At 33.6% G+C, this 19,785-nt stretch overlaps 1 protein-coding gene and 2 pseudogenes across 1 annotated transcript; all 3 read left to right on the top strand.

The window, feature by feature from the left end:
* The window catches only part of LOC145799918 (cysteine-rich receptor-like protein kinase 14), a 172,583-nt pseudogene that overhangs the window by 62,694 nt on the left and 90,104 nt on the right, over positions 1–19,785 (top strand).
* Positions 3,454–5,876, top strand: LOC145798999 (cysteine-rich receptor-like protein kinase 15; annotated as a pseudogene).
* On the top strand, positions 12,126–17,998 carry LOC145799804 (uncharacterized). Its single transcript, XM_082889435.1, has 8 exons — positions 12,126–12,511; positions 13,024–13,116; positions 15,029–15,091; positions 15,913–15,970; positions 16,128–16,184; positions 16,352–16,597; positions 17,510–17,577; positions 17,707–17,998. The coding sequence occupies exons 5-8, from the start codon at positions 16,170–16,172 to the stop codon at positions 17,765–17,767; spliced, it is 390 nt and encodes a 129-aa protein (XP_082745561.1). The 5' UTR covers positions 12,126–12,511; positions 13,024–13,116; positions 15,029–15,091; positions 15,913–15,970; positions 16,128–16,169; the 3' UTR covers positions 17,768–17,998.

Below are 19,785 nucleotides of genomic sequence, written 5' to 3'. Positions count from 1 at the left end.
ATGCATTAGTTTCAATCATTTTAATTTTACTAAAAGATAGTGAAAACTCAAAAAAGATGAGTGTAATTTATTACCTCAACATAAATATTGAGGACCTCCTATTTGAAGTCACCATGGACAGATACAATGCCTCATCTCTCAAACACTTTCCTCATACTCTTGGAGATATGGTCTCTCTTCTCCAGTTCTCCGCGACTATTCTATTCATTCTATCATTTCTGCAATTTGTAAGCCCCTCACCAACCTTCCTTATGTACAACTGTGATAACCAATTTAATTAGACACAAAACAATCATGTGTTTCAAAACAATCTCAAGAACATCCTCACAAATCTTTCCTCTGAAAGCCCCCTAACCAATTTCTACAACTTCACCTTTGGTAAAAATAAAGATACAGTCTATGCGCTTCGCTTTTGCCCCGCATACATTGCCACACAAGATTGCCTAGCCTGTGTCCAAACTGCTTCACAATCGATCACACAAAGCTGCCCAAATAAGAAAAAAGCTATTATATACTATGTGGAATGTGTTGTACAATATGCAAACTATTCCTTCTTCTCCACTGAAGATGGAATACCCGAGGTTTATTGGAACAATACAACCATTTTTTACAATCCTGATCAACTTGATCAAGTGATGACAAATACAATGTATGGACTTATCAATAAGGTTGCCTTTGGTTCTCAACAACAACAAAATTTGCAACAGGAGAAAGTAAAATCATTAGTTCTTTTCAGAAGTTGTATTGCTTTGTCCAGTGCAGTCCTGATATAAATGGAAGTGCTTTTAGGGGATGTTTACAGACTGCACTCAGTTATATTTAGGATAATAGTTTTGGGAATGAGTGGTCACTGATGTATGGGCTAAACTGTCAGATGAGGTATAGTTTGGAAGCTTTTTATGATGTAGTCTCTCCTCCTTCTCCCTCATTCCATCTTCTGGTATAACAGAAAACATAAATATCAACACAACAGCCCTTCCTCCCATACAGCCATCTTCAGGTAAACTCTTATTAACAAGGTAGTTTATTAATTATTTATTTATTTTTTGGGGGAAATTTTATTTTACTCGCTCATAGTTTGATCGGTTTTTATATAGACCCCCACAAAACCCAACCCCCACAATCCCACACACCTATGAGAGAAAGAGGGGGAAAAAAAAATACATACATACGTTGTCTACATCAATTGGGGGTCACCCATTTTGGGGTCTCAAGCATTAACCTAGTTTGACCCATATACAGATTAATTTCTTTATTATTTAGAAATCACCACATAACCTCTTTATGGTTTGTTGTGGGCTGAAGTGCAAGGTCAATCATTTCGTCTAAGTTAATAGTAAGCGTAAAATATGTACTAGGAGACATTACAATATACGAGTTTTAGAAACCAAATTTTTCATCTCTAAAAGTGAAAATTTTGTTGCAAAAGACATTTAGGGACTAATTTCTATCATCATGAAGATAGTCGCCAAAAGATCATCCCGAAAAGTCAAAAATAAGGCTTTTGGAGACAAAATTTTGAAAATGTCACTAATAAGTACACTTTTATAGACAAAATAATTTGGTCTCAAACATGTTTATTTTTTAAGACAAAAAATTTTGGTCCGAAAAAGATAATAATTCATTACTAATATCCAATTTTCGTTGCTAAAAATATAATGATGACATTTTTCGCAACAAAAATATTTGGTCCCTAAAAAATAATTTTGTCCCTAAATTTTGGTCTCTAAAACTTTAACTTTTTGTAGTGACATAATAAGGGTTACATGCTCATTTTCAAATGTTAGGGGTAAATCATGCAAGGAGTAAAGCATAAGGGGTTAAAGTAAGTTTTGCCTTCCAAAGAATGAAGAAAATGTCCATGTTTTGCATAATGCGATTATTTATGTATGAGAATATTTCAGCCTTTTTGTTTAAGTCGTTAACAGACCTGACGATGCACTTTCGTCTCCAAGAAAAGCAAAATTATGTGCTAATTTTCAAATCTAAGGGATTATGTGCACATTGGCCAAATCATAAGGAATTGATTGAAATTTGTATTATTTTTTTAATTTTATTTGCAAAAAAATAATTTTAATAACTCGAAACAAAGAAATACATTGAGATAATATGAGGTGAGAAAAAAACACATCTTCGAAAACCCCGAAAAGCGGCGTGTTCAAGTTGGCAAGATGACAAACATTTTTTTTTATTGGTAAAAAAAGAATTTATTGATGAATTTAACATGCATTACAAAAGAACAAAACACCAACAAAGAGGAGACAAAAGCAAAGAGCATCGTAGTAAACCTTCTTAATTCCAATTAGGTTGGCACCAAGAAAAAAATTCAATCATATGCTAGCTTAACCCAAGCGGTTGGTGAGGAACCAACAGGAGAGAGGTGTAAAACAAAAACAAAACAAAGACACATCAATAACATGCTGCACCACCAGCAGCCAATACATCGCCCTAAAAACAAAAACTCTGTTTCTTCTCTGCCCCAACAAACACTGTACAAGCAGAACAATCTTCCCCAAAGCTCATACTGCGGGAGATCTAATCTAGTGCATGTTATGTACCAGGTCATGCACTGAGAGCCCATATCTAGGATGATTATACTTAGCCCACAATGCAATCCTAACTTTTACCTAATCACAAAGTTCGTCCACTTGCGGCTAAGTTCCACTGAAGACATATTTATTCCTACATTTCCAAATGGACCACAATAAAGCCATACTAATATTTCTAATAATCTTGGAAATTTTGGAAATTTAATCTTGGAAATTTACATTATTTGCACACATCATAATCTCTCTTCTCCAATACCTACTTGGCAATATTTCTGAATATTCCTACATTTTTTTTTTTTTACAGAAATCATCATGAGTTTTGGGGGTTTACTCTCTTGCTCAAGGGATTCAACTGTTGGCAACTTTTTCTAAAATTTTATAACGAATCAAAAGTTTATTTATTTATTATTATTATAGATCGGGAAGAAAATTTTCATTGCAAAACCGATAAAAAATCAGATCAATCTAGTACAATGGTAGCAAAAGATCTCATAAAGAGATAATGAACTTCCATAGGAGGAAGAATCTTAGCCTAGAGGAGGAAAAAACCCTCACAAAGAGGGACACAATCTCCAAACAAGGATGATTATTATAACAAATAATAAAAAAATAAAAAAAGAAAACAAAAAAAACCAGATCCAAGTCACCAAAAGCATCCAAAGTTCCATTACACCGCAACTTTCAACTTGAAATCTGAAGACCCTACCTCAGCTAGTCAAGATGGAACATTGAGGTTGAGGTGGTGGCCTAACGTGAAACGAAAACGTTAAACAATGTTATTTTTTGGATTGTGAGAAGATTTGAAAATAGATCTTAAAGTTTGGGTGCGAAGGTGAAAGTTTGGGCGCGAAGCCAAACATCAGATTTGGAAGATCGGAAAGAGGGAGAGGCAATGCCAAAACCAATGGCTAGAGGCAGATCTGAAGGAGATGAGACAAATCTAGTGAGGGTGGATCTATGGAGGCGGAAAGGTGGCAGATTTGGTGGCGGTGGAGGCACCGAAAAGGGTTGGAAGGACAAGCTTCCAATATTATTAAGCAAAAAGATAAAGAAAATGAGAAAAAGGGATGGAAGGAGGAGATAGGGGGCCGGCAACCAAAACCCCCCACTCTCGGCAACACACCGAGCAGAAGAATCAAAAGTTATTGAGCCATAAGATTTACATCATTTTTTATAATAATTTAATTATTTGAGAACAATACACTAATAAATAGGAAAACTAAATCAATGTAATTTAGTAAACCTGGTAATTTTAGAGTATTTTATATTGAAATAAAATCTCACCAATCAACTATTAAAGATTATGATCCAATTGTTAATATTATTTTTTTACCATTGTCTATGTTGCATATGTGTGTTATTCTGTGAATGTAGTCCACTGTCAACAACCACAATTGCAGTTTATGAAAAAATTTCCGTGTTATACTAGCTTAAATATGGTATTTATTATTGATCCATTGTCTTGAAGACAAAAACACAAACTTAAATATAAGTAATGTCAAAATTGGCCCAATCTTCAACAATACTAGCTTTATCTCCACAAAAGAGCAATTTCAAATTCAAAGTTGTTTTTTTTCTCACTATCTTAGTTTGAAAATATTTCTAGTTTTTATAGGGAAGAAGAGAAACACATCTATACTTTTCATCACTACCATTACTATGTCAGCAATTTTGGTGATTCTTGTCATCGTCATTGGCATCTATTTGATAATGAGGAAAATCGTGACTTCAAGGGGGGGCTATAAAAAGTAAGTAAATTCTTCACAATATATGCTTGTTTTTAGAGCTATCACTATTTTATTTTGGAAATCATTTTCTTGAAGAAAATACTATAGGAGAATTTGACAAACATGATTAGAAGTGTCAACTTATCATGTTGTTATTTTCTCAACGTTGTGACTTATTCAACTTATCAAGCTTAGTTCAATTTTGTATTTTTATTTTTTTATTTTGTTTACTTCCTTTGAAGATCCGGATTCACCTCCATCAATAGAATCCTTGCAATTTGACTTAGGAACAATTAGAGATGCAACGTATAATTTTTCTGAGGCTAATAAGCTTGGAGAAGGTGGATTTGGCCCCATTTACAAGGTAATTAGATGCATCCTCATGCAGTTATAACAAAATAGAATGATCTTCAAAAACTATGTTGTGAAATGAAATGTTGCATATGACAATGTTTCTTAAATTATTCTTGCAAAATCATAGGGCGTGCTTCTAAATGGGCTAGAATTAGCTGTGAAGAAGCTCTCTAGAAATTCTAGACAAGGTCAAGAAAAATTCAAGAATGACGTTTTGTTATTGGCTAGGCTTCATCACAAGAATTTGTTCAGTCTCTTGGGTTTCTACTGGGAAGGGAAAGAATTACTTCTCATACATGAGTTTATGCCTAACAAACGCCTTGATCATTTCATTTCATCTTTGAATTGGAAAAGCTGTAACAAAATTATACAAGGCTTTGCTCGAGGATTTTTATATCTTCATGAAGATTCTCAACCTCAAATTATTCATCGTGATCTAAAAGCTAGCAACATTTTGTTGGATGCTGAGATGAATCCTAAAATTTCAGATTTTGGCATAGGCAGACTAATGGTATTGGATCAATCCCATTACACAGCAAGTAAAATCATAGGTACCATGTAAGTATAAGTTTCTTTGATGTAGAAAGAATTTTTCTTTCTGAGATACTCGCCACTCTAAACATCTAAAAATTAATAGAAGATATTCCATAAAAAAGTTGAACAAACTGATTATATCAGACACAAACATATCTTTTTTATCGAAAATGATATTGATGGATGATAATATGTAGTGGATATATGGCTCCAGAGTATTTTAAGCATGGTCATTTCTCAGTAAAGTCAGATGTCTTCAGTTTTGGTATGATACTATTGGAAATTTTGAGCGGTCAGAAGATCTTTTGTTTCCATGATGTGGAGAATGGGGAAAACGTTCTAAGCTATGTAACGAATTATTTTATTTTATTTATTTTTTATTTTTTGGAATGATCAGATGAATTCTAATAAAATCTAAAGAGTTTTGCTAAATTTCATCTTCACTGAGCTTGAACTCTTGTAGGCATGGAAGAGGTGGAAGAAAAATATAGCTCTAGATATAATGGATTCAACATTGATGACAGGTTCAAAAGGTGAGATTATGAGATGTTTCCATATTGGTTTATTGTGCGTTCAAGAAAATGCAGCAGACAGACCACTAATGGCTTGAGTTGTTAACATGCTCATTAGCTCCTCTTTAACACTCCCATTGCCTTCACATCCTACATATTTTGTGCCTAAAAGCATTGACCAAGGCAATTCGTTGCATTAGTTCAATTCAATGGTGACAAACTCAGATTAGTCTGAAATTAAATCATCACAAGCGTCAGTAAATGAGCATACAATTACTGAGCTTGTTTCTCGTTAGAAGTGAAGCAAGTTGTAGCTCTATTTGAATGTTTATTTCGAAACAATTTGATGTACTATCTTACCCTATCTGATGGTTGTTTAGATGTGCTATTCCTTCTTTCTCATTTCCATGAATATTCTATATAATTTATTACTATCTTTACAATCAAATAATATGTTTTCACATTTGTATTTCAATACAAAAATTATTATAATGTTAGAGTAATGGAAAAACCAAGTTGGTACTGACCATCCTTAGGGGATGATAATGTATTCTTTGCTTGTTTCATGTAAAACTGTGTTGTCTATAGTACCCCCATCCATTCTTTGGACTCTCACCAACTAATTTCAAATTTAGTATAAAATTCTTTGATCGCCCTACTTAATATTAGAATTAACTCCCACCCTCTGAAACTCTAACCACCACTGCTATTACCACATCAGGTTAGCCTTTTTTACCACACCAAACCCCTCCACACCCTATGGTGCCACCCCTCATCCTTTATTCCTATGGTATACCACTTCTACCCCAACCCCCCGCCCTCCTTTATTTTTTCCTATACTCAAGTCCCTCATCACCATTTAGTGCCTCCCCCAACCCCTCTCTACCCTTCATTTCCTTGCCAACACTAGCTTCCATGAGAGAGAGAGAGAGAGAGAGAGAGAGAGAGGAATTACAAAGCTGAAGGAAGAAATGGGTCATGAGGGTAGTAAAAATCTTAAAACCCTGAGATAATGATTTGCAATTAGGATTCAATTTTAGCAATGAATAACAATCCCCAATAACACAAGTAGATCTGATTCAATTAAACGAGAATTGAATTATATCTACAAAACAAATATGGACAAATCAACATAACGATATAACATGGAAAAAATCACAATTGAAGCTCCTTCAATTATGATAAAAAAAAGTACAAGTCAGAACCACAAAATAATCCACTAAAAAGACAAAGGAATTACATATGAGAATCCTCAATTACCTAGCGAATCCATACTCAAATTGAACCAAACATATTATGCCTCTTCCACTACCATCATCACCTCGAAATTGTTTTCCAAACGTTGAATCCACAACAACGCCGATGTCCAATCCACGATGAAGAGCCACCTCAAAATCCATCAAAACTTTATGTTCAAGTTTTTTGGAATCCACCGGTGAACATCTCTCTTTTGAATTTGAATTCAGCGAAAGAAATCCCTTGATGATTGTCAATATGAAGCCCGTTGATCCATTGATCACCCTCAATTCATCAAGGAAACAAATATATAAACACTCTCCAATATGGAACAGTTTAGCTTCTTTCCTCTATGAGAATTCCAGAAGGCTTAAATCCTAAAATCAACAACTGAGGCATTTTATAACAATTAGGGATGCGAAGACCACTCGAGCATAGGAATGACCACTCAAGTGGTTAGACTATAGTAAGATGGTGCTAACGAACTTCCACATGTCACTTCGCTCGAGCACAAGACTTACTGCTCGAGCGGTAAGACACAATTCTTAGTATCTCTGAAATCAAACTGAGATACTGGATGATCCAAAACAATGCACTGAGCAGACACATGACTGCTCGAGCAGTCCAAGAAGTTTGACAGGCTCAATAACGGCTCTACTCAAGCACACCTTTTCTGCAGCACAAACTTCTCTACTTAGACACAAATTTAGTTGGATTCACATCTAAACTCTCACAAACTCACAGATATAAGCGTGAATGCAATTACATTTGAATAAAATTTTGTCAAACGGGATTACCAATTGCAAAAAACGAACGGGTAGGGGTCTACAAGAGTAGGGAGAGGGTAGGATTGGGGACAAAAGTTGGGATGGACTAGAGAGAGGTGGCCAAAATTGATGGTGGTAGGTGTTGGTTGAGGTTGGGGTATGGTTACAATTGATGTTAAGATTATGGTTTGAGGATTGTGATCAAATTGGAATTTTACGATAATAAAATTGTGAATTTTATGATAATAAAATTGTAAATTTTATTTTTTTAAGAGGAATCTAAAGAAGAAATTAGGATGCTAGTAGCAACAGTGGAACAAAAACAAAGTACATAGAATACAAGAACAAATATGCCCCTATACAACTAAATAATGTGAAACCTACAATTGCATTAGCAACATTAACATTACCATTGTCCTAAATGATGAAAATTGGCATCTGTTTTAGTTGAAGAGAAAGCTTTACAAAGGCATTTAGCAGATATAATATGAAATTTCTCAACAAATGATTTAGATAAGATAATGAGATAAATATGTTTTAGCAGAGAAAGAGACTAATATAATTTTTTGGTAACCGGCTTTCCATGTTGTTAGTGATCTTCTCAATAAATCAATAAATAAACAAACTAAAACAACTTTCACCTTGTTGCCATATTTAATTATGTGCTGAATGTTTTACTATATTGAGCTTTTGTCAAGGGCAAAACTACGTTGGCAGGGAGGGGTGTCACTTTGAAAAAAAATCTATGCACATATTAGGATAGATTGCACTATTGTCCCTCTAATTTGCGAAATTTATTTTTAATTATCGTAATTTTTATTTGAATAGCTTAGTTTCTACGCTTTCAATTTTGTTGTAACATAGTCCCTCCATCATACGTTGTCAACATTTTGAATGGGAAAAAAACCATGAGTAAAACTATAGAGACCAAAATGAAATTCAATAAGACCTTGAGTTAAAAACTAGAGAGATCAAAGTGGAATTCAAAATAAACGTTTGTAGTTTTACTCAGTCTTTTTCCGTTCACTGGTGGTCCTTATAGTTTGTTTTGAATTTCACGTTGGACCTTTTAGTTTTATTCATGGCCCTTTCCTGTAATGGTAATTGACAGAATTACTATTTTGTAATAAAATTAAAAGTTTATAGTTTAAATTATTTAAATTAAAATTAAGTGAACTAAAGTGACACTTTACTTAAACTATACAAGAATTAATGATGTAATTTACCCTATATACTAATACAAACAGTTTGAAAGTTGATGGTGTCTTCCCATGACACTACCAGCAAATGACCCCCTTGGTTCATTCTTCTAAATAATTATTTAATAAAAAATAAATTAATCATAATTTTGGTTTTTGATATTAAGACTTTCATTTTTCCTAAACTCATAAATTATTTTCAATAATATGAATTGTTGCTGTTTTTATAATAAAAAACTTTGCAATTGGATTAACGTTATCATAAATTCATTTGTAAATCAAAAGATTAGTTCATATTTAATTAAATATTATTTGTGTTATTTTAATAGAATTTGATACTTTTACTTGGAACGATAATTCTTGTAACCAATTTGACAAAATCGCCTCAATATGAGTTTAAGGTCGGTATTTGTTCAAGTTACAATTAATGTTGATAAGTTAAATATGAAATTAAGAATTAGTATAGATTTGAGTTGTAATCGAATAACTAAATGATTTTTAATTGACATAAAATTATTGATTGTTAATAAAATTTGTATAAAACTGTGTTATAAGTAATTGTATGATGCAATTATATAAAATTTGATCCATATCCAATAGGTCAATAAAAAGAATGAAGGGACCAATTTAAAATTCTGGTTCCGCTCCTCGAGACCACCGAATCTTATCAAAAATATATAGAAATCAATTGACTTAGTCCAACCTCAACATCACCATTCCAATCAACTAAAGAATGATCATATCCTCACCACCCTCATTTCATCGTTGAACAAACACCAAACTACAATAATGTTTCTTCTTCAGCTCTGTAACATGTCAACCAAATTACAATTCCCACATCTGTTTAGGCAGTTATAAAACACATCCAAAACCAAGTACAAAGCCAACCTCAACACTCTGTCGACCTCTCTGTCCTCCAAATCAGCCCTTTACAGCTTCTACAATGACTCCTTCAATGGCATCTTCAGCCTCTACCTCTGCAGAGGCGATCTCACAATCGATCAATGCCAAAACTGTGTCTTCAACGCTAGCCAAGAAATCAGACAAAGATGCTCATCTGATGAACGAGCAATCATATGGTTCGAGCAGTGCATGTTACGATACTCTGATACCAATTTTTTTGGATTGAAATAGACAAACATAAAGATTTTCATCTGGAATGCTGAGAATAAGACTTTGCCTAATGATCCAGACGTTAACACGCTCGCTTTGATGTATATGCTGATATCAAAGGCTACACATACGGAGACCATGTATGGTGCAGATGAGTCAGTTGTGGGTAATGCTTCAGAGTACAGTTATGGGTTGGTGCAGTGTGGTTGAGATATAAGTGGTGGTAGTTGTAGCCACTGTTTAGGGCAGCTTATGGTTGATATTCAGATGTGTTGCAAAGGGAAGAAAGGGTGGAGGATATTCACACATAGTTGTTAGGGCACCGCCGGTTTTGGTTCCGCCTGTGTTGTCTCCACCAGTGTTGGCTCCGGTGACAAATGCACCGCCCGTAACTACTAACAAAGGTGAGTCAGTAGAAATTGTCTAGTCAAAAAATTTTTAGGGTAAAATTGTTTTTGGAAAATATTGGGCCAAGGTGGATCCAAATTGCATATATTGAAAGGAGTTGATGCTGTAGAATTATGATAGAAATAGGGGTACCTTTTGAAAAATGGATGCATCCATAGTAGACCATCTAACCAACTGGGGTTAGCCTACTTGGCCAAATCTCGTGCACTTCATTAAAGTGTCTTTAGTTTAAATCTTTGGATAAATTACCAATAGGTTTTGATAGTTGAATATAATTCCTATCAAATTCTATTAAAAATAAGTTTTAGGATAAGCTTTATTGATGTTTGTAAGATTTGTATTTTCATTTCGTCAATAAAGTTTTTCTTTGTTTATCAAAAAAAAAAAAAAGAGTTATAGGATAATGGTGGCTAAAATTAATTTTTTACATGTCGCTAAAAATTGACAATTAATGACTTTTTCTGTCACGATTTTTATAAGTTATCACTAAAACTTACAATTAGTAACGTTTTCTGTGACAAAATTTTCAAACTGTTGCTAAAAGTTAAAAATTAGTGACATTTATTTGTGACACTTTTTTCAAATTGTCGCTAAAACTTATAATTAGTGACATTTTATGTGACAATATTTAAACTATCGTTAAAAATTAACAATTAGTGACTTTTTTCAATAGTGTATGATGAAAAATGCACTAATTACCACAGAACTTATTGGATAATAAGTCCACTTAGTGTGACCTATCCACAATTCCCCCTAAATCTAATCACAACTAAGATTTTCTATTTTCTCATACTCTAACCTCTAATGTATCAAAAAAGCAAAAGATATTTAGGCCATCTTACCCATCTATGGGTGAAATCGGCCTTTTTGATGTGGGAACCTTTCAATTTACAAAGGAATTGATTCAATCTGAAATGGTTTATTTTGTCTTTTGAACAGGGTATAAAAAACAATATGTTATATCTAGGAATTGTGTTTGGTTTTTGAATTTCTGAAGGAAAAAAAATATGGAAAGGAAAAGTGGTTAAAATATAAGTTAATTTTTATTTTTTTTTCAAACTTTTTCATTTCCTTTTCTATTCTATCCACAAATTGATATAAAAATTTAAAATTCAAACACCACGGAAGTTCTACAACAAATTCGTGTGACTGAAACTTTGGATAGAGTTTTGTAACTAAAACTTGGTTGGCCAACTGGTTCTGAAAACAACTCAATTTTAATGAAATACCAAAAAGTACACGAAAATGAAAATTATAGATGTCTTCAAACTTTTCATTGTTTTGTTTCTGGAAACTCAAAAATGAAAATATAACCAAAGATGAAGTAAATTAGTCCTCTATTATTGAAAGTTGGTAGACTATGCTCCTTTTTTTCTTCCAGCTTAAAATTTTCTTGATATTTCTTACCAGGTCAGTGTTACATAAATGGGAACACCAATCTGAGTACTTATTTGGCAGGAAAGGGTTTAAAGAGCACAACAAAGACTATTCTCATCACTGTACCAATTATAACTACTGTGGCGCACTGCAGGAAATATCTGTTTTGGAGGCATATTTTTAATGGCGTTTTTGAAAACGTCACTGTTTCTAATATTTAACGACGTTTTGTAAACGTCACCTTTTCATTTAATCAAAACGGTGCCGTTTCAGGAATAGAAGACGCTTCTAAATGCCTTCAAATGGTGTTGTCCTATGCGCTCCTTATCTCCCTCTTTTTCACCTTTATTTTGAATCTGACAAGCGAAAATGAAAATCTCGAGCTCTCTCTCTCTCTCTGCGCTGTCTAAGATCTTTCAAAATCGAAGTTAGAGCCATTTCAAAGATCTCACATCGGTGATTCATTAGAGCCATTTCGAAGTTCTCTCTCAAAATCGATTCAGATCAGTGAGCTCTACTGCTGTCTAAACCCTAATGATCTTGGAGATTCAGATCGGTGAATCGATTTAGATCGATGAGCTTTACTGCTGTCTAAACTGTAATTATCTTAGGGATTCAGCTCGGTGATTTAGAGATTCAGCTTGGTCACAGCAAAACAGATTGGTGATTCATCAGAGCCATTTCAAAGTTCTCTCTCGAAATCGAAATCAAAGTTCATCTCAACGATTTAGATCGGTGAGCTCCAGTCTCTCTCTCTCTCTCTCTCAAGTTGAACTGATGGTGCAATGTCGATTTCGTTATTGAAATCAATCCTGTGAAATTCTTTGAATGGTTTTGATATTTGAATGTTGATGTCCTGTTGTTTCTTCTCACTAAACGTGCTGATTGTTTATTGGTTCATATTTTGTTTCTGAAAATATTTCATTTTATGCTGCTTTTGAATGATTTTGATATCCTTTATGCTTGTTCAGCATGCCTATTATTCTCTAGTTGGGGCTGGATTGTTTGTGGCTTCATTTACATTGCTTTGTTCTGATAAATCTTATTGTTATTTTAAGGCAAATGTCGTATATGTGTGGATCTTTTTCATCTGTTGGTACATTAGTTGTTGTCATGGGCATGATAAAATAATAAAATTATAAAACACTTGAATTATTTATATTGCAATATTTTGGGTGTCATCAGATTTAAGTTTTAACCAGTTTAGATCTGTGATAGTTCTAATTGTTATTTCTCTTCATTGATAGGGCTAAAGCAGAACTAGGGAGGTGGATAGTGAAGAACTGTTGGAGCAGTTGCCTACTTTGCAGCAACTGCTATATCGTCTCATTGGATGCCGGGTACTCTTCTGAAACCTCAGGATTCAGATGAGTATATTTAAGTTTCTATTTTTTAGATGATCTCTATCTGGGGATTCAGACTGTAGTAAAACATGTGAATGAAATAAATGTTGCATTTTACTTTACAGCCTGAAGGAGTAGTAGTTAGCAATTACATTTTCCAAAAAAAGTCGTCCACAGAAAATGTCCTCCATGCACAACAAAATGTTTATATTAGTTCTCACAAAGAGAGTAGAGAAATGAAGGTTATGTTCTATTGGGTAAATCTATAAAAAGAACAAAGAGAGAATAGATGGTAATTTTTTTTTGAGAATGTTACTTCTTAGTTTGATTCTCAATGTTGAATTAAATATAAACTATAAGGACCATAAGGTAATGGAAAGAAGAATAATAACATTCAATTTTATATGTATATGGACAAAACATTTGTTGCTTTAAGTTTTGGATTACTTTCTCCTTTTTGTTTCACTTTGTTGAGAAAAGACCATACTTCGAACATTTCACTTGTTTGAAATTTGAAATCATGTCTGTGTTGTTACCTTGTGAACATGAAAGGTAATGTCTTGAACTTGAATTGCTATATTTGTTGGGATTTCAAAAGTGACAAACCTGCACGATCACACCAACACAAATTGGTGTTATGTTTAGATCATGGATTTATCATGTGGAAAGTAAAAAAGAAAAGAAAAAAAAAGTCTTATTTCACTTCATTTTCTTCTTGACTTTTCCCACCACAAGTCAATGATCGAAATATAGCCTAAGGAAAACGCTGTTAAAATTGATTGTAGGATCTTAGGCTTATGGCAAGAAATTTCTGATAAACTTGTTCTCTAGGAATAAGAAGCTCTGTTTCATCAACTGTTAGGACAATAGGATGATGAGTGTTTGTTTTTACCATGAATGCTCTTTCTTTTCAAAGCTATATGCTATGTAAATATACCAAACATCTACGGTTTTTCCCTTTCAAGTAGTGATGTGGCTATGAATTGTTTTAATGGCACCCCGCTTTTTCTCTATCTGGAATCTAGATATGATGCATCACTCCAGAATTTCATAAAAGAGAAGCCCTTAAACAATACATTACTCTTGATCAACGATAGTGCTTATTTTGTTTTCACATAGAATTCCAAAGCCATTATAAATTATTATTATTGTTGTGAAATTTTCAGATCAACTGATCAAAGTCCAGAAGTGGCTATTTGGATTTGGTTTGTCAAATCTTGTATCTCCTTTATTACGAATGCATTGAAACATAGATCATGCTGTTATTGAGATGATCATGCTGTTTGTGGTGTGTGAGTTAGTGTTAGACTGAAATCATTCAGCTGCTAAGTCAAAAGAAGATATATGAATCCCAATAGAATGAATTAATCATGGAACCCATAACATTTCTAGTTAGTTAGATGGTACATACATTTGAAGAATCTTGTAACTGAATCACCAATGTCAAAAAATAGATGGCAATAATGTGTCCATGAAATAATGCTAGATGTTGTTTTGCACTTTTTACATGCTCATTCTCTGTTTTTACCTGTTCCATCACTGTTTTGGGTTCTCTCTGTTTTTTCCCCTTTATTTTTTGATTGTCAGGACTGAGAGAGCAATAGAGGGCATGTGGGGAAAAGAATACATTCTCTTGGGCTTGGGGACATAAGAAATATGGCACTATATATATGAATAAACAATGCACTTAAAAATATGCATAAACAATGTGATTAAAGAATATGGAAGCCTTATTTCTTATTATTTTTTTAAATACCTCCTTTGAGTCTAGCTGGTTGAAAAGTCATAGTTATCCAAGTGGCAAAGGGATTAAACTCTGGAATAAACTGTAAATTGAGATATTTTAAGTTTGACTATTGATAGTAGTTATTGAGCTTAACTGATATTTGTGATTTACTGTGATTTACAGTGATTGTAGGTACTCGGAGTTTACTATGCAGAGTTGGATCCAACTTGGCGCTGTCTTATAGAGGTTTCTTGGATTTAAATTACATATTTGTAAATGGATTATAAGCTCAGCAAAGTAGTCTATCTGGGGGTTTGAGCTAGAGAATTGTTTGACTGGAAAACTATGCTTTAGAGGTTTTAATGTTGCTCCTCACGAATTACACATTCTTTATACTCAAACCTTTTTGCTGTTTGTTCAATTTTCTGAATTGCGCTAGTGTAGAGTGGTTAAACAATACCTTGTTTATCTTTATCCATTTCTTAAGTAATGCATTCAAAGCACTTATTGACAACATTGTATAAATACTAGTTTTGTTCAATTGTAGAGTGTGTTTCTCTACCTAGCATCCCCAGTGGTACTTGGTACTGCAAATATTGCGAAAACATGTTCTAGAAAGAAAATTTTGTGGAACACAATGCAAATGTTGTGGTAGCTAGAAGAATCGCAGGAATAGATCCTCTAGAAGAGATAACCAAGCGTTGCATCCGCAATGTTGAAACTACAGAGGCTGATGTTGGTGGATGTGCACTGTGCAGGTTGTATTGACACTGTTTTATTCCCACCATAATTTCTCTTTAGAAGCTTAAGTTGTCTTTTAATAGTTTACATAAGCCTTCACCAATAGAAGGCTCTTGAAAATGGTTCCACTAAACAGAATCATTTTTCAATTTGGTTATAGAAATTCTTACCTCCCATGGACCAAATGCATGCAAAAACTCTGTTGTGTGGTGTCTTTTTGCTAAATTCTACAATTAAGTTTTGTCTCTTTCTTTTTTATTTATTTTTTTCTTTCGTAATCAGCATTTATGAGCTTATATTTTTCTACACATTGATAATGCATGCAGGGGCCATGGTTTCAACAAATCAGTATTTGGCCCTCAGACAGTTATACTGTGTGACCAGGTATTTCGTTGATATTTTTGTCTTTGCTTTGCCATGTTTGAGTTTCCATGTTCTTTTTTTGGTTCTTAAATACTTTTGATTTTAACAAATGTTTTAATCTCTCTCTCTCTCTCTCTCTCTCTCACTCTCTCTTGCGTGCTGCCTTTTCTACTTTTAGTGTGAGAAGGAGTATCACATTGGTTGTTTAAAGGAGCATAAAATGGATGATCTAAAGGTCTACAGATTATTTAACTTCATTTCATCTCTTTATTTCAGTATCTCTGTATGTATGTTTTTTATTTATATTTTTTTTTAGTACGTCTGTATTATGTTTGTGCATGAATATTTTTAGTTCAAGTGGAATTATTTCTGAATAATATGATAATACCACACATACAATAGGAATTGCCCAAGGGGAAGTGGTTTTGTTGCATGGACTGCAACAGGGTTCATTCTGCTTTACAAAATCTGGTAGTTAGTGGAGAACAAAAGTTACAGGACTCTCTGCTAAGCATTATAAAGAAGAAGCTGGAGGAGAAAGGTTCCGAGAGTAGTGCTGATCTTGATATAAAATGGAGGCTTCTTAGTGGGCAGATGGCTTTTGACGACACTAGATTGTTGCTCTCAAAGGCTGTTTCTATCTTCCATGTGAGTATATTGTTGGTTGCTATTTTCCAGTGGTATTTATCTTTCTTTCAGGGTTCTTCATGTATGATTAGATTATGTTTGAATGGAACTGTTTAGTGTCAAAACTTCCTCAATCAGTGCTAAGTTTTATGATGTCTGAAAGGAATTGGGGGCCAGGAAAATTTGACAATATTTTTGAAGTTAATTTAGAAGCCTTCTTGTGTCAAATCAACAATTAATAAAGAAGAAAGAACGAAGGAAAGGAACAGAATACAAGGCAACGAAAGCTATAACCATCACAACAACCCATGGAATGAATTTTCTAAAAGGACTTTTTTTTATTCAAAGTTTTTACACCAAAAAGTTTGAGGTCCAGCATTTAGTTGCAAGATTACTTTGAAGGGATTAAGTATGAACTAACTTTGTTATTAGTTTTGTGCACTTGGAGCTCTTTTAAATATGGCATATTGATGTGTAGAAGCCATTTCTTGAAGAAGTGACTGTTGTTTGGCATGCCATGTATCTTATTATAATGAGCTTTTGCTTCCATACTGCATCAATACTAACCCAAATTAAGTGGCACTGGGAGATGGGCGCTCATAGAGGCTTTATTTTGGATGGTTCCAGCTATCAAAAATGAAACAATTTCTTTTATGGTGTACTTATTCCCTGTTATTTCTTATATGTTAAAGTGGAGTCATTTTTTGAAACTACTATTGCACCATGTAAATCTGTTTTGCTTGTTGTCATCAATTTATGGATTTCAGCCATTGAGATTTTCAATTATCAACTGAGTTAATGTTGGGGACAGTTGGTAGCTACTGTTTTTCTAGGCCTTCCATGATTTTAGTTGATGTTTTACTGTCTTGAACATGAAAGAAATATTGTCACAGGAGCACTAATAAGTTCTTTTATTTCATGGTTGGACTTTAGGATTGGTTTGACCCGATAGCATATTCAAACACAATCCGTAATGATCTTATTCCTCACATGGTTTATGGGTGAGTTTTAAAATTCTCTTTCTGATCTTTTATGTTTTATCTTTGACTTTGTTCTTAGCCTTCTTTGTGGGTGTTTGGTATGAGTTACATGGAATTTGCATGTCACAATTACTTTAAATGTTTTTGCAGGAGGAACGTGAGCGATCAAGAGTTTGCATGTCCCAATTATTTTTCTGCTGCTTTATTTTAGAACTTATATTCTACAAGAGAGAGAGTCAATTTGTGTTTTAAGACAATTCTAATTGCCTTCTATATTAGATTGTTGTTGGATGATGTGAAACTGTGCATGAGATGGCTGCTTGGTTTTTTGGGATTGAACTTATTGGATTTTTTTTCTTGAAGGATGTTGTATTGGGTACTATTATAGATGTGAGGGAATAGTAATCTCACAGAAATATATGTCTATACAAAGTTTTATTCATTATTGCTATTTTACAGGTATATTTTTAAAGTTAAATCTCACAAAATTAGTAGTTTAAAAAAAAAATTCTATTGTGCCGTTTTACAAAACGCCACTGTAGTTATTTTTTAAAAATAACAAAAAAGCTATTACGACGTTTTTGAAGCATCGCTGAATGCCTGTGTGACGTCATTTTACCGTTGGTTGTCATAAACTTACTGCGACGGCCGCGTCCTCGGCGTTTGGTGGTAAGCGTCACTAAAGGAATTAGCGGCATTTTTCAGACATATAGCGGCGTTTTTAAAACGCCACTAAAAATCGTTTTTCCAGCAGTGGTGGCTCTCTTTGGTTTCTACTTGTACTATACATTTGGCAGAAGAAAGCAAAAAGGTAGATCTAAATCAGAATATCTCTTGTGATATGATGTTCACTGATATATCAATTGATACTATCTAGTAATAAATATAAGCTGATTTATGACCGTACCATCAATACTAATATGTATCTCATTTTTATTTGGTATGAAGTTCAGGAGACAAGACAAGAAATTCTATTAAACATTTTGGAATATCGAAGTAGTAGTAAACACAAAATGAAGGAACTTATGGTTGTGAAGGACCGGGACAACAGTGGTGAGATCCATTACTTTAATTTAAGTGCTATCCAAATTGCTACAAACAATTTCTCTTATGCAAATAAGCTCGAACAAGGTGGTTTTGGCCCCCTTTTATAAGGTAAATGGCATTTATACATAATATATTTGTGTAGGGTTTTTTTTTTTTTTTTCAAGTTCAAATGTTTGAGAAATGCATTCTAGGGCAAGCTTCATGATGGGAAGGAAATAACAGTTAAAAGGCTATCAAGGAACTTGGGACAAGGACTTGACGAGTTTAAGACCGAAGTTAAGTTGATTGTAAAACTTCAACATAGAAATCTTGTGAATCTCATAGGTTGTTGCATTGAGGGAGATGAAACTCTTCTTGTCTATATGAGTACTTGTCCAACACTAGTCTTGATGCCCCTCTCTCTCTCTCTCTCTCTCTCTCTCTCTCTCTCTCTCTCTCTATCTATCTATCTATCTCTCTCTAAATTCATTACTTCCCTAATTGAAGATTTCAAAATAAAATCAACAACATTTTCTTCTTATAGATGCTACAATATGTAAGGAACTACATTGGGCTAAGAGCGCAAGTACAGTTCATGGAACAGCAACGGGACTTCTATATTTGCACGAGGACTCTCGACTCAAAATCATCCATAGGGACTTAGAAGCGAGCCTATTTGAGACTTGGGAAAAAATTTAGCTAGGGCCTTCATAATTTTGAAGAATTGAATTTTAGACAAACTTCATTTTACCCCTATAATTTGTGCTATGTGCGATTTACCACTGACATTTGAAAATGATCATATAACTCCCATGTGATTTAGGAACTAAAATGCACCATTAGATATTCCATCCAACTTACAGTAAGTAAACACATGGTAGATATAAGAGAGTTATATGCTCATTTTCAAAGTTCAATGCGGTAAATCGAATATCGAATAAAGCACAAAAGTTAAAGTGCACTTTATGTTCTAAACAAATGTCGAAAATACAAGGTTATTAACGGTGCATTTTAGTCCACAAACCGCAAAAGGGTTATTTGGTCATTTCCAAACATTGGGAAAAAAATCACATATGATCCAAACCACAGAAATAAAGTGAAGTTTGCCCTATAATTTTATTATTCTTATTGGGCACTTTATATTACAATTTTGATAAATTTATGTATATATATTTTCTTGATTAATAAAATAAAAGAGATATA

This window comes from Camellia sinensis, chromosome 9, assembly GCF_055761805.1.
Source record: "Camellia sinensis isolate YWXY chromosome 9, ASM5576180v1, whole genome shotgun sequence".
Lineage (NCBI taxonomy): Eukaryota > Viridiplantae > Streptophyta > Magnoliopsida > Ericales > Theaceae > Camellia > Camellia sinensis.
The sequence above is the reverse complement of the archived record's forward strand: the minus strand, read 5'-3'. Positions and strand labels throughout refer to the sequence as shown.